Source organism: Salminus brasiliensis, chromosome 22 (assembly GCF_030463535.1).
Source record: "Salminus brasiliensis chromosome 22, fSalBra1.hap2, whole genome shotgun sequence".
NCBI lineage: Eukaryota > Metazoa > Chordata > Actinopteri > Characiformes > Bryconidae > Salminus > Salminus brasiliensis.
This window is the reverse complement of record NC_132899.1, coordinates 29,757,232-29,772,811: the sequence shown is the minus strand read 5'-3', so window position 1 is coordinate 29,772,811 and position 15,580 is coordinate 29,757,232. Positions and strand designations below refer to the sequence as shown.

Here is a 15,580-nt window from a genome sequence, read left to right as displayed (position 1 = left end):
TAATTTATTCATTTATTTTGTATGATATTTTTATGTTTTATGAAGAACAGCTGTTTGAACACAGTGAGGAACTCTGATGTGCTTCAGTTTCACACTGTATTTAGGACTGTCTTGCTTCTTGATAAATCAGATCTATGTGGCCACAACGTGTGCTTCCATCTGAATGATTTGATTATGCAGAATAATTATAATAATAAAAAAACACTACGAGGTGTGTGTGTGTATATAAATTAATAATTTAATTCTACAGTCAAGTGGCAATTAAAATGCGTGTATACACTTCTTCAGACATTGAGGCAGTGTTCTGCAGTCTAACGCTCCTCTGATGGTGTGCTGACCGTGTAGGATTTATGACACACAGTAGATTATAGATTTAAACATCTTAATTTACTATTTTTCTAAGGCACATTAAAATCACTCTAAAAATCAGTCTAAAAATCACCTTAAAACGGATCTCAGAACAGTGACGGACAGTAGCACTCCAGGCTAGAATTAGTGTTTGTCATTTCTTGACGTGTATATTAAAGAAGATATTCCATTGTGTCCATGTCAGGAGCGGCGGAGGCCATTTGAAGGCTCGGCAATAGTCTTCCTTCATCCCATCATTTCTGCAGCTCGGGGTGCTTTTCAGGGGGGGTTGGGGGACGGGAGAGGGGCTAGGAGTACTGCTCAGTAAAACTCTGATGGAACTCCTTTATTTTCGCCAAAACTATCTTCAGCTTCTCTGTGGGTGGCAGAATCGTCATCCTAAACGAAAAGAAAGCACAGAATAACAATATGTTTGGGGGGGTGGGGGATGGGGGGTGGGGGGTGGGGGGGACCACCTGCTGGCCTGAGCTGTGTTTACATGCACGCCAGTATTGCAGTCATCTGACTATTCAAGTGTTCATGTGGACAAAGCATACTACACTGTTATTGGATTCTAGGAAATCCAATGAATCCAATCTTGCAGACGAGACACAGGAGACACAGGATTTTAACATGCTTTATATGTTATATATTCTACATTATATATGTAAAGAAATTTTACATTTAAGGACAGTGGCGGCTCAGCGGTTAGAGCACTGGGCTATTGGCGACAGGGTTGTGGGTTCAATACCCGGACTCGGAAAATGAGCAAAGACTTCACTCTCACCTGCTCCTGGCACCACTGGGCACTATTTGTTCACTAGTGTGTATTATTGTACAGTTAAAGGCAGAGGCCAAACGTGTCGTGTCATGCCGTTATCAGATTGTGTGTGTTTGTGTGTGTGTATAGAGTTAGTATGACTAAAAATAGAGGTAATAGCCTGAGCGATACATTAGAAAAATCCTTGCAGCCTCATGACTAAACTAGGCACTGGACCGTCTGTAAACATCTGTTCGCCTGTAACCAGAACAACCAGAAGGCTAAAAATGCAACAGCCAAAGATGAAAGATAGCAGTTAGCAGCTAGCGAGCCTGCTAATAAGATAATACAGCCAATAATACAGAGTGATAACAGCAAGTGGCACAAAGAGCAACAGCAAATTGAAGCACTCCAACAGTCAACAAAGCACTTCAGCCAAAACTGATGAGGAGAACCTAATCCACAGTGTTTCAGTGCAGCAGTAATTAAATGTTTCCTTCTAGTCTGTCTAGTTGGGTATTGGTAGTGCTGCTACTGAGGATTTGCTTGGTTGGCGAGCTTCTTGAAATAATTCTTGGTAATAATAATTAATAATGTAGAATATTTAAAAAATCAGCTGTTCATTTTAATTTGTTATTTAAATGATGTAAAATAGTATCCACCTCATGTAATAAACTTGTGTATAAAATGTAGATGTCTTGTGTGTTGTAGCTAGGGATTTACCAATACCACGTTTTCCTTTCGGATGCCGATATCAGATTTTCAAGTATCTGCCGATACAGAGTACCGAACTTACGACTTAAATCCTCGATAAATGGCTACAAATCCTGATATTTATAATGCTCCACTTTTTATAGGTTATACTTTTTTATATCTAAACACAAATAAAAGTTTATAAGCTTGAACGAACAGCATTTACTGGTTGAAGAACTGCACGTTTGAAAAGTTTCAGAGCTATGAAAACAACTAAATTGCCACAATGCAGAAACACGTGCAGGTAGGGAATCTCATAATCTTGCCAAGCTTCATCAAACAGCTTTTTAATCTGTGTTTAAAATTCATGTTTCAGAGCAGTGAAAAAACACCAGTTTAGAAACAAGAAGTGCTTCTGCAGCAATTTCACATTCAGGACCTTCAGGACAAGGTACTGAACAAGCTGCTGAAACTCAACCTTTGGTTTCAGAACCAAAGAAACAACATGGAGACAAAAATGGTGTTAAAAGTTCCATTAAAAGTCTGTTTAATGGTAATAACTGTTAACCACTGGTTTTACTGGTTGTTTAAACGTCAGTAAGCTTCATGGTATTAGTGCTCTCTATTGCCGATACCGATACAGTGTGCAAGTGCCGGTATCGGTGCTGATCCCGATACTGTATTATTATCGGTGCAATTCTAGTTTTGGCAACATGTGATCATCACAGATCCCAGATCAGCACCTACTTACTGTAAGCTTCTTAATGACCATCTTCTAGATTCCACAGTACTGACCTGAAGTGGTAGGTGCCGTCCCTTTGACCGAATCCGCTGCCCGGAACCAGACAGATTCCCTTTTCTTCCAGCAGTTTCATACAGTAGAACATATCAGGAGCCTGGCCTTTCTCCTACACCAACACACGCACAGCAACAGACAGACTCGTGCATGAGGCCACATGACGTGAGAAAACACACTGGAGGGAGAGGAACATTCCTGAAGCCCCTCCTCCCGATCTAACATCCTAAAAATGCCATCTCTACCTTGTTCACGTGCCCTTGACAAGTCTTCCCAACCCTCCATAAGCTCCACTTATCAGAGGGGGAAGCTGGCTTTCTACCACCAGCAGAAGCCCTCAAATATTCTCTCAAATAGAGTCCTCTCCCGAATCACTGTATGCTGACGGCATGGTCAGAACTAGAAAGTGGATGTTTTAATGGACCCCTTTTCTATGTTACATTTTCTAATGCGCCCAAAACCCCCCATTTAAAACTGTCGCTGTCCAATGAAAAACCATATTTCTCTGAAATGGAGAACCGTGTAAAGAGCAGCTACAGGGTTCAAACGATTAGAGATACATGCTTTTCGTTGGACAGCAGCGATTTATAGCAAGACATGCTTGTGGACAGGCTGCATGGACATACCTTGGCTTCTGCGATAGCTTTAGGAGGGAGCTGGATGCAGGGGAAGGTGTACATGGCTCCTTGAACTGGATTACAACTTATTCCTGGTACCTGGTTCAGGATGTCTTGGGTCATCTTGGCCTTTTCCGCCAGCATCGCTAGAGTGTGTGAGCGCTCCTAAAAAAAAAAATCCAAAATGAAAAAGCTGTTCGTGTGTATTATCATATCGGCTGCATGTTCTTTAACGCATGCTACTGCTTTGGTATATGGGGGCCGTCTGGAGGAAGCCCTGTAGACACAGTCAGCATCTAACACCTACTTTAACCAGTTAATCCTTCATTAAAGTAAATCAGGTGAGCTGCTGGTGTACCTGAACGGCTTCAATCGGCTCAGTCCCGAATTAATAACTACACAGAAATGAAGAGTGAAGTGCTACCTTGATGAAGGTGCCATAGGAGGGTTCATCCGCTTGTGGGGGATTGACCACCAGATCCAGAAGAGCCTGGCCAGTCACTGGAGGACACAGACGAACGGACACCAGCTTGGTGAGCTGAACTTTGACTTCAGGGTCCAGGTTCACCACCTCCATGTAACCGCCTCTGAAACCACATCTTAGGACAGAAAGAGAGACGATTTCAGCCAAGTTCCTCGCAGAGCTCAGTAAGATTCAAGTGGTTAAGGTGTGGGTAGGGCTGCACTTAATGTTTTTTTTTTTTTTTTGAGTAGTCGATTAATTTAATTGATAACCTAATTTTTAGAAGTGTTAGGAATTAAAATAATTTCTCAGAAATAATGAAAAAATCTTTTAATATTGCAATATTTTACATTTAAAATAGTTTTTTTTTATCTAATCTGTGCTATGTTAAAAGACATCATCTGCAATATACAGTATATGTTTTTGTTATTTTTGTATTTGTGGAAGTTCTCTACGCTGCTACATCAGATGAGTAATATCATTGGGCTGGAAAAGGTCAGTGAGAGATATGAATAATGTAGTTCTTGGCTGAGAAATCTCAACCCTACTATATTTGACTATATCTGACTTGACCAGCACTTACTCTCCCATGTAGCACTTGGACGTTGAGTGGAAAGAAGCCAACTCCACTTTGTCTGAATACTCCGGCCCCATTTCAAACAGAACCTTCTTGAAGGAGTGGAACTGACAGCCTTCTGCATAAACGTTATCCTGATACACCTGCACACAGGACAGAGAGCAGGATGAGGGGATGTCGGCTGCCTGACGAACATCTGTGAACACCTAGCTTATAAGCATTACAGTCATTAGTACATTAGAAACATTCACCACACTAACAGTACAGGTACAACAGTAGGAGGAGCATCCACTCCTCCTACTGGAGTTGTTGAGAGGAGGTGAGTCTTGAGATTAGATTTTAATATGGCAACAGAGGGAGATTGTTTGACCACGGTTGGGAGGGAGTTCCACAGCCGAGGAGCGAGTCTGGAGAAAGCCTGATCACCAAAACTACAGAGTTTGGATGATGGCAATTTAGAAGCCCAGCAGAGAGCAAGAAGGTTTGTAGGGAAGGAGGAGGTCAGGAAGCCAGGAAGTGAAGGTCCTGGAGAACGGGTGTGAGTTGGTAGCTGAGTAGCAGAGTTTTGTACCATTAGAAGCTTATGGACAGAAGAAGAGCTAATGCCAGCCATCTGTATTACAGTTATGGTGGTCTAGCCTACTGGAGATGAATGCATGATTGAGGTGTTCAGCAGCAGACTGAGAGGGAGGGATCGTCGAACCTTAGCTATATTGTGCAGGTGGAAGAATGCAGTTTTTATGAGAAAGCGGAATCGAGGAAGAAAAAAAATATAGAATAAGGAGAAGAGGTCCAAGGACTGATCCTTGTGGGACCCCTCGTGTAATCCCGGTGGAGGTGGAGGAGGGATGGCCACAGAGTATGATGAGCTGTTTTTTGTGTTAGGTAGGATGTAAACCATTCGAGGGCAGTGCCAACAATGCCAGGTTTACGCAGTCGTGACAGAAGGAGAGTCAAATGCAGCACTTAAGTGCAAAAGCAGGAGCATGCTGAGGGAACCGGCATCAGCAGCTACCAAAAGATCACCTTCAGCTGTTTCAGTACTGCGGGATGGCCGGAACCCAGATTGACAAGGTTCGAAGAGGAGCTCATTGGTTACTCTTGCAGTTGGCTGGCAGCACAGTTCTTTTAAGAGCCTTTTCGAGAGAAAAGGGAGGTAATTATTGAGGTCTGAAAGTTCAAGACCTGGTTTCCTAAGGTTGGCCGTGACTGTAGTGTTTTTATAAACAGATGGGACCTGTCCAAGGAGGACTGACCGATTGATAAGAAGCGTGAGATGGGGGAGCAATGGGGGTACACAGGCTATAGTTAAGTTAGTATGGAGTGTATCAAGAGCACAGGTTAAGTGTCTTGGAAGACATAATGATGATAAGTCAAGCTGTTAAAGGCAGATAAGGAGGCTAATGAGACTAAGGGTCTGAAGAGAGTGGAGATTTTGGGTACATGACAAATACAGCAAACATTGTGAACTCGCCTCGTCAGCCATGAGAAACAGGTTTTCTTCAGCAGCAAACTTGATCACATCCTCGATGCACTGCCTGCTCTGCACCTGACCTGCAGTGTAAAAGTGTTACGATAAAGCCTTTTATTATGATACAGCCTGTAACAGCAATGAAAACCTGCAGACACTGTTTTAACTGTATGGCTGATGTGTTGTAAAATGTATTATTATTATTATTATTATTATTAATAAGATTTGCAAGTTATGTATGATATGATATAAATGTTTGTAAACAACACAGTATAAAAATACAGTTAGTTATTGAAAGTCCCTGGTATCGTTTTAGATATTGTAAGTAGGGCTGGGCAATATGATGATATTTTATAGTATTGTGAAGCACATTATGCTTTTATAAGCATATTGAGGATATCATTAGTGCTTGAATAACACTGATCAACTGCACATTCCATTACAAACAGTGTAATTAGACTGGTTTAATTAGATGAAGGGCAGCAGATGCTGAACAAAAGAAACTGTACTCAGTACGGGAGAGTATCTGAATAGTAGTTTTTAAGAATCTGTGGCTACTGATGCAGTTTGTCTGCAAGCATGTGTATCGCAGTTAATATCACGTATCGTGAAAATGTCTTCAAATATCGTGATATAATAATTTTCACGCAAAAACCTTGTATCTTAGCTTTTAATAATTTTAATAATTAATTTTTTATTAATAATGTCAAAAATTGACTGATGAATAGACCAATGGAAATGCTCCAAAATTAAAGTAAAATTGCCACTTAGAAAATGCAAGCTTGTTGCATGACCGCAACAATATGCAAATGTATTAGTGGTAATCATATTCTACACATTAAAAAATATATCATTTTATTTTTTAAGCAAATATTAATATTGAATTGAAATATAATAAAATAAGACATGACATTTTTATATGGCTATGAAAGTTAAAGACTGAGATATCTGCAGTGTAATTCTCTAATGAGGAAACCTGTGCTAGGCAGTGGGTTCCAAGGATAGTGTTTCCCAATCCTGGTCCTTGCGGTTATTATTCATTCCTACAGCTTCTTATATCCCTAATGTAACCCTAATGTCCAAGCAATTAATGTTAAGTGCTCACTAAGTAGTCTGATCAAGGTCACTCTTTGTCAGACAGTCCAAAATCTTGGACAACAGTGCTGATGGCCACGAGACAACAACAAGTAAAACGGAGCGTGTGCTATAGATCATTAATGACTGAGCATCCTTTCCTTGGTGTTGTTGTTGTTTGTCTGTCTGTGCAATGCAGTCAGAGATCTCAATAGAAGATCCATCTAAAATATTTTCTATTGAAATAATTCATTTAGTCCAGGTAAATAATTTGTGCTTTACCTGTGGGGTTTCCTGGGTTGATGATGCAGAGAACCCGCGGCCTGCAGTGTTTCCTGGCGGCCTGCAGGGCGCGCCGCAGTTCTTCCACGTCTAAACTCCAGCACTTCGCCTCATCCAGATAGTAGTTAATCTGCACTGCAGCAAGTTCAGCCAGACCGGCTGAGTAGAGCGGATACTGGGGGATGGAAATCATCACTCCGGTACGAGAAGAGCCTTCACCTGAGACTAGCAACTTCAGCATGGTCTGAGAGACACAGAAATGTTAGGATAGGAAATAAATATAATAAACAAATCAAGATACATTTACAGATGGAGAGTGGATATCTAGACACAGTCCCACAGCAAAGTTATTATACTGAAAATGTTACAATTTATTACATTTTTAAAAACAAAGAAGTTCCATTTCCAAACTACGTTTGTAACGTACTGATAATACATTGCAATATGTCTGTTTTTTGTATGTTCCTGTGAGACAGTGATCAAAATTTGGTTCAACACATTTGCAAGAAGGTAACATTATATTATACATAATATTAGCTTGTTAGATTTGGACTTCTTACCAAAAACTGCTAAATGCAAACACCACTACAACTAGCTTGAGATCTAAATATTCTGGCAAAATAAAGGTATGATCAACATCTGCAGTTAAAGTTAATAATTCTGACCAACCCGATGGAAAGTATGTTTTTCATAATCTTATAAGACTTCGGATCTGTCTTATGTGTAAAATGCTGGGAAAGTTGATGCCTGTATCCTTTCATTTCCAAGTTCATTTCTAACTTTAGCTTAAAATTTGTTTAAACCACGATCATATACTCCTAAATACTGTGTGTTCCTCACTAAACATCAATAAAAGTTACTGAAGTAAAAGCTAATGCAATAGTTAATGCATTTGAGTGACGTGAGTGTGTCGCTGGTAGATGGGGTAGCCATATTCAGGGTATGCCAATATTTGTTGGACTTTGTGTCTGTATGTGTCGTTAAATATATTCAATGGTTTAATTATTATTCTAAACTGCAGAAGAACGAAAGTTTAAATCCTTATCTTCTAAGCGTTCAGTGGTACGGTATAATCAGAGAAATGCAGGAGCACAATATGTGTATGGTAGTAGAGATTACTACAGTATGCGTCGTTTTTTTTTTTTACCATAATGGCATCACTGGCTCCTGCACTGAGGTAGATATTGTCTGGATTACATGGGATCCCTCCGTCTCTTCTTTCAATATACCGAGCGACGTCATTCCGGACAAGCTCAATGCCTTGACTAGCACTGTAGGCACCTGTCGGGGGGGGTGTAAAATGAAAATCTATTACAATCTAGTTTGTTTATACTTTGGAATAAGACTGACAGTATATTTATACATACCACAGGGCCTGTTTACTTAGCGGTGATTGGTAAGTTTTAATATGACTAAATATGACTATATGTTATAGTGGTGTAACTATAAAGCTCAGTGTGAGCTCAATTCCAGGACAGAGCTCATTAGATGACCGTATATTGATACAGATGACAATTCAGCATCCAGTGCATGACTAATGTGAACAGCACGTTTCGTCCAACAGAATCTCTTTTAGCCAAAGACTTTAATCAATGTAATTAGTTGACTGACAGGATGGTAGCTGCCCAAGAACACAATGTCTGCTTTGTGTCTTTGTGCTTTTTCTGTCATTAGTCCCATACCGATGCTCCCGCCCCCACAAGCCTGAAGGATTCGTCTCGCTCGGCTCTTCGCGTCCTCCGGAAACTTGTTATCTTCCAGGAGTTCGGGATAAGAGCACAGGGCCAGAACCTACAAGTGCAAACAAAATACACAAAGAAAATATAAAGCTTCCACAGGTCCCTTCTTTCTCCAAAATGTAGCTGATTAGGCCTGATTATGTTTGGACAAACACTACAGACAAAACTCAGCATTCATGCTACTACAGTTATTATCAGCTATGTACGTCTGCTCACGTTTATAGAGAACAGGGAGTCAAACACTGTCAGAAACCCCATAAGCAAGTCTATCTGAGATTACTTACCTCCACGGCCTGTGTGATTTGGACATGCAGTTAGCACCATGCAGCTTTAGAGCAGGGCAATATGACAATTTTTTTATTTTTTTATTGTGATGCACAATATGCTTTTTTTAAAGGTATCCAGGGCATCATCAGTGCCTAATGCTGAGTTTTAAATATTGTGTATCGTGAAAATATCGTGATACTACACTTTTACCATATCGCCCAGCCCTAAACAGCTTACAATCCCAGTTAACTACATTAGCTTATTTGACTTAAGCTTGAAACACCGAGGTGATTTATGGCAAAAGCTTAAAATAAACACATATATCACATTCGTAATATGTATAGATCGCATCTACGGAAACACTCCTTTACTTTCAAGGTCTAATTAATGCAGGGAACGCTTTCAGTTATCTCTGCCTTCAATTAGTAGGTTATTTTTACAAATCTGAAATCTCTGATAACGGAAGTTTGGACTATGCAGCTGCAGAGTATCCTCAAAAGTCAGATTCTCTGTTGCCGAGTGTCCGGACAGTCCCACACAGCCACAAATATCTCAAGATAAAAGCTTAGAACTCACAGTAACACAGAAAGAACAGGCATGTTTTAACTATTGTAGTTTTCCCACATTAAAAATGAAAGTGAGAAAACATGCCGTATATAAGTGTCTCTAAAACACACCTGTCTGAAGAAAGTGATGGGTTTCTGACCCATGGCATGGCAATCTCCAATATTGGCCTTTATGACCTCTGTGAAGGGCTTCTTTACTCCCTACAGATGAGGACACATAAGGGACAAAGAAGCATGAAATTAGACACAGTATGTAATTGCCAGGGTTGGTGATATACAACATATACAACATATACACACATTACTTATAGACATTTTCGCAAATCACATTATGTACCCTGTATTTTGTTTTGCTGAGGTTAGCGAGCGAAACAACAACGTTTAAAAACTGCTGGTAAAAATACATAAATAATTATGGAAAAATACTTGAATTTAATGCAAAAATAAAAATAAATGAGAAAATTTAATAGTTCACAAAAACAACTTTTTTCTCTGCCGTTTCTGAAATTTAGTAAATCTGCACTGGTAAATTAGCTCTGGCAATGTGAAAAGGAATGGTATCCTCAGACGGTATACTCTGGAGCAGTGGTGGCTCAGCGATTAGCGCTCCGGGCTCTTGATGACAGGGTTGTGGGTTCGATACCCGGGCTTGGTACCCTTGATACCCTTGAGCAAGGCCCTTCACGGTGTCTATGGTTGTCTTGTCTTCTAAGAAAATCAAACCTGATATGATGACAACAATAATATATCATTATGGTCCCTCCGTCCAACGTGACAGCATCCTTGTGTACAGCAGCCTATAGCAGTAATGACCTATAATTATATATACGCCACACAAAACCATACCATTCTTTTTTTGTTGTTGAGAAAACAGTGTGTAGAGCCATTTACCTTGGAGGTACCTGTTTACCTGTAAACATAACATTATAATATATCTAAATACACAAATAAACAATACATGAGATCTGGTCTATATTGGTCTATATATATATATAATAAACATTGTAAGGGGCTGTGCAGTCTATGCCACCTCTTACCAGCAGAGGGTGACAGTGGCAAGTCCCTGTTACCTAAGGGAACTCCAATTCCCAGAACACCTAGGGGTAATCAGTGCCAACCAGACTCACCTGGTGGGGAACAGCGCTGCTTTGTCACACCTTTGTAGAGGGGTGACCGGTACAGTACACAGAGGGGAAAGAGAGCTGAGAAAGGAGAAGTGGAAAAGGAAAGGAGTTGAGGAGAAACTGAACTAGAGGAGAAGACAGATCCCAGGAGAGGATGAGCTGAACTAACAGCAGTTCTGGCTGTTCAAAGAGCTTCATCAATAATCAGCATGTTGATGCCCGCTGTCCTTTGTCTGAGCTACGCCATTTTGGCGTCTACTTTTCTTTGGTTTTCCCGCTGTTTTTCGGCTCATTATCCTAAGGGGTGCTTGCTGGTGGCGCAGTGGTAGGGTGTTGGACCTCCACTGCTAGGGTTTCTGGTTTGAACTCCAGCTCGGAGCAACTTTCTTCCCACAGTGCACAAAAACACCCACAGTCACCTTACCCACACAACCATTAAAAGGTTAGTGTGTTTTTTTTTTTTTGTCTGAGTCTCTTTGTTTATACATACAAGCTCCACTTTCTGTAGAAATTCTCTGTAAAATTTGTTTTTAGTTGAGTCATAGTTTTTTCCTTCCTGGAAGATAAGGTCATTATTAGTATGTGTAACCACAGTCCTGAGAGACTACGGCACATTCTCCCACCGGCTGCAGTTTTCTGGATTAGACAGAATATTCTCAGAAGGGTTGGGGTCAGGATGATGAATATGTGATTAGGTTCCATTCCTCCCTAATCTTTAATCTATTCAGACCGTCAGAGTTTTGGCCGTCAACTTGGCCGTCAAACTGTTCTGCAGTGTTTCAACGATCAGTGGCGGAGGCAGGACCGCCCCACCGGAGCCCGTAGTTTAGCAGGTACAGGGTTCTTCTCAGTATTTCTCCCATGATGCTCCTAGAGGTTCCTCTCGGCGGCTCCTCCTTATGTTTTAGGATGGGTCGTCTTTACGAGTATCGCCTCCTTTTACTGGTTCCTCAGGCTTTTTCGCTCTTTGAGAGGTTCTCTTCTGCCACACTTGACCCATGATGCCAAGTGATGAGCTTCCATACAGTGCAAACTACTGTGCCATTAGGCAAGCATGCATATTAGCACGGCCCAATACTTACTACACTGTGAATGCATTGCCCCCACACACACACACACACACACACACACTCTGCCCTGTTAGCAGCCTCGTGCCCACTCATGTGGCACTGCGCCTAGCGCCAAGTAGCCTTGCTGGCAGAGAGACTGGGAAAAGGCCAGGCAAGCAAATGGGGGGCCCATACAGGGGTCTGGAGAGAACCTGGGGGGGGGGGGAACACACAGGCGCCCACTGTTCCAGGGGGCTACACGGAGGCTGCTCCATCCAACGGCATTGTACTTGAACCCGGGCCACAGGACGGTTCATTGAACAACACACACCATTGTGGAACTTCATCAGATATTCAGTGGTTTGACTGGTGACGTAACTTACCGCCAAAAGACTGACTAGTTCGACCCTGTTTTCGATGCCATGACCACACATCACAGCTAGTTCTGGGTTGTGCCATAGAAAAGGCCATTGCTTGACCACACTTGGAGGCATTTAGCTGTGAATGTAACTTTTGCACTGACTGGTCATTTATACGTAATCATGTAACCGCATAACTAATAACTAACCTCAGGCTTTGAGAATACACCGCAGAGCCCAGTTGGCCTTGCTCTCTCCATGGTGGGTAGATGGCAGCACCTCCCTCCAGGCATATCTGCTGCCCAGCGTCAGTTCAAAAACTGAAAGGCTTGACTGTGCACTCCCCAGATTCAAGGATTCTGATTCCTGTCTGGGACTGTTGACTGTGACCAGGTGGAACCTGGATATTTATTAATTTATATATACACTTTTGCATGTGAGAAGATCTTAAGAAGGCTTAAGATCTAGATTTCCAACCACTGTAACCAGCTGGAAGCACTGTACCAACGGTGATGGTACTGCGTAGCTTCTCCTGGACTTTCCCCCCAAACGGCCCACACAGGAACACCACTCCTACCTCTCTCAGCTCCTTCTCAATCTGCACAGCCCTCTGCACTATGGGTCCACGCACAGCATATTCCACACGCTTCACGTTGGGGTTCATGGTGTCCACTGTCAAGACCTTCCCATGGTGGAGGAACCCGTTCTCGGTCATTCTGCTTGTGGTGGTGTTTTTGGACTTCAGCAGCTTTGAGAAACTCTGATTAAAAACCTGCGGAGAGCAAAAGGTCAGCACACGTCACAGCACAGTATTACGGGTACAACACTGGACTTAGAACCCGTGGATCACGAATAACCAGAGCCATCAATCAGTCGGTAGCTAGCTATATGATACGTCCTGGAAGTACAACGACCTGAGGAAATTCAGTTTTTCAAACATGGACGATGGATTAGTTGGAAGACTATAACAGACTATGAAACTGAAGGACCTGAAGATCTCAGGTCTCAGAAGATCTGAAGATCTCAGGTCTCAGAAGATCTGAAGATCTGTAGGTCTCAGAAGATCTGAAGATCTGAAGGTCTCAGAAGATCACCTATGACCTCAGATTGTGAGCTAGAGCTCCTTCAGTCAGGAGAAACTGGAGGTGGTCGCCAGAACACCCCCAACAAAAGCATGCCGAAACTTTTGTGTAGACTCAGAAATGAACCCCAGGTCCCTGCACTACATCTACACCGTGTTCCAGCCCCGGAGGTACTGCACGTGCCCGCGTTTCACTTCTTCAGTACTTGGAAGCGCAGGCTCAGCCTGGAGAGCGCAGTGGGGTCTTGCATGGCGCAGTGGGGTCTTGCATGGCGCAGCTGAGACGCGCCTCAGTGAACGTCAGTAAGACGTCTCCCGGACCTGTAAAGTCTGTTGAACCCCGGTTAGGTGAGCGGGGCGCTGTGGAAGTTACTCACCGCGGGCTTTCCTTCAGTAAAACGCTGGAACGGAGGAGTTTAGGAGGCTGAGGCCGACATTACTCTGAGTTTGGTGAGTCTGCACCCCGCGAGCAGCGCCCTGAGGAAGCCGCTGGCTGCCGCTGCTTCGTGCGCGTGCTGTTAATTTTTTTCTTCCCCACCCGTACTCAGACAGGCCCCGCCTACTGCGCTCTCGGATTGGTCGGTGGCCTCTCGCCACCTGCACGGTGATTGGCTGGTTTATTTGTGCACTGCTGGAGCTGCTGGAGTTCTCCCCTACAGCCTCTGAACTACTAGACTGTGGTCCTGCTGGGAAGTGTCCTGTAATGTGGCTCGGCTGATGATGATGATGATGATGATGATGATGATGATGATTATGATGACGACAGGGTTGTGGGTTCGATACCCGGCAAGCTCGGCAAGCTGCCACTGTTGGGCCCTTGAGCAAGGCCCTTCACCCGCTTTTGCTCCCTGGGCACCGCAGCAATGGCTGCCCATGTGCTCACTGTCCACTGTGTGTTTGATCACTGCACTGATGGGTTAAAGGAGGTGGCCGAATTCCAAATGTCCAATATTTTACTAATGGTGAACATGCTTTACATTGCTCGGTCTAGATCAGATGTCGTCCTCAAATCTGGACCTTGGATCCAGTTTCCAGTCCTGGACTTTGTAATCTTTGGTAGATGTGACCCTATGTGGCCAGTCAGCAGTCAATTACATGAACTTACATGGGCCTTAACTTCAAGCAAGGACAGAGTCCAGTACTGGACACTGAAATTAAGGTCCAGAGTTTAAAGACCCTGAAGGGTCTAAATTGTTTTTTTAGTACGAATACTGGTGTGAAATGTGCTTAACCCAACTGTGCTTGAGCATTAGGTCACGAGCTGACCGTTGGATGTTCTTCTTTAAGATTTTCTTAAAGAAAATCATTTAGTTCCTGCAGAAGGAAGCATCCCCAGACTACCACCACTACCACCACCATGTTTGACAGCTGATATGATGTTTTAATGGTGGAATGCAGTGCTTACTTCACACCAGATGTAACGGGACCCATATCTTCCACAAAGTTCCACCTTTGACTTCTCCGTCTATAGAATATTATCCTGAAATTCTTGGGGGTCGTTTGGATGTTTTTATGGCAAATAAGGCAAGACAAGCCTTGATTATCTTTTTGTTTTTTTTCTCCATCATACGACTCCAGCATTTTGCAATGGTAACTCTGGTCTCACCGCATGAAGGTGTGTCTGTGACTTACTACCTACTCTTATCTAATCAGCTGTACCACAGCCAGCATGGGTGGGACGTGGGCCAGGTACTTTCCAGTTGGGCATGGGCTTGGAGGCGCTTCGTACATGTGTTGTTACTGGCCCTAGTTGGGCTTCCCAAATGGGGCTCCATCTATACAGCCCACCTTAATCACCTTAATCCCAGATGAGGCCCATGTTTAACCCCTCTGGCCCAATCACTGACCCTGCTGGGCACCCATAGGTGGGGCCAACATGGAACCTGAGGTCCCACATGGATGTTGCTGGTATGCAACGTGATGTCCGTACCCAATTTACTCAACTTTTAATATATTAAATATATTTTTAATTTTAACACATTAAAAAGCCTTTAGTTTGGTAATGATTTACAGCAGACATATTTGCTGACCTGAACTTTGCCTATTTAGCTTTGCACAGGCGCTAGGAGTGCTAATGTTGCTATTGCTAATTGTGGACAGACACAATATAGGTTTTAAGAGTTGCCAGTTCACTCAATTCATTGCCTTTCTAACTGTTTTTAGCGACCCCTCAATGCCCTCCACCACAACCTCTGGATGAATTTGGCTACAGGTGTTGCTTCTGAAGGGGAAAGGCGAGCCCCCAAGCTCTGCCCCTGTCTACTCAGCCAGCCAACTGAATATATAAGAGAATAAGAGACAGAGGCGACCTTTA

General features: G+C 42.8%; 1 protein-coding gene across 1 annotated transcript; it reads right to left on the bottom strand.

Annotated features, from left to right (window-relative positions):
- Positions 1 to 216: 216 nt before the first annotated feature.
- Positions 217 to 13,763, bottom strand: LOC140543831 (alanine aminotransferase 2-like). Its single transcript, XM_072667095.1, has 12 exons — positions 13,644 to 13,763; positions 12,763 to 12,957; positions 9,765 to 9,854; positions 8,764 to 8,872; positions 8,229 to 8,362; positions 7,082 to 7,325; positions 5,729 to 5,808; positions 4,261 to 4,397; positions 3,639 to 3,813; positions 3,224 to 3,379; positions 2,597 to 2,709; positions 217 to 747 (listed from the first exon to the last, which is right to left on the bottom strand). Exons 2-12 carry the CDS (start codon positions 12,898 to 12,900, stop codon positions 657 to 659), a joined length of 1,467 nt encoding a protein of 488 aa, XP_072523196.1. The 5' UTR covers positions 12,901 to 12,957; positions 13,644 to 13,763; the 3' UTR covers positions 217 to 656.
- Between the last annotated feature and the right edge of the window lie 1,817 nt (positions 13,764 to 15,580).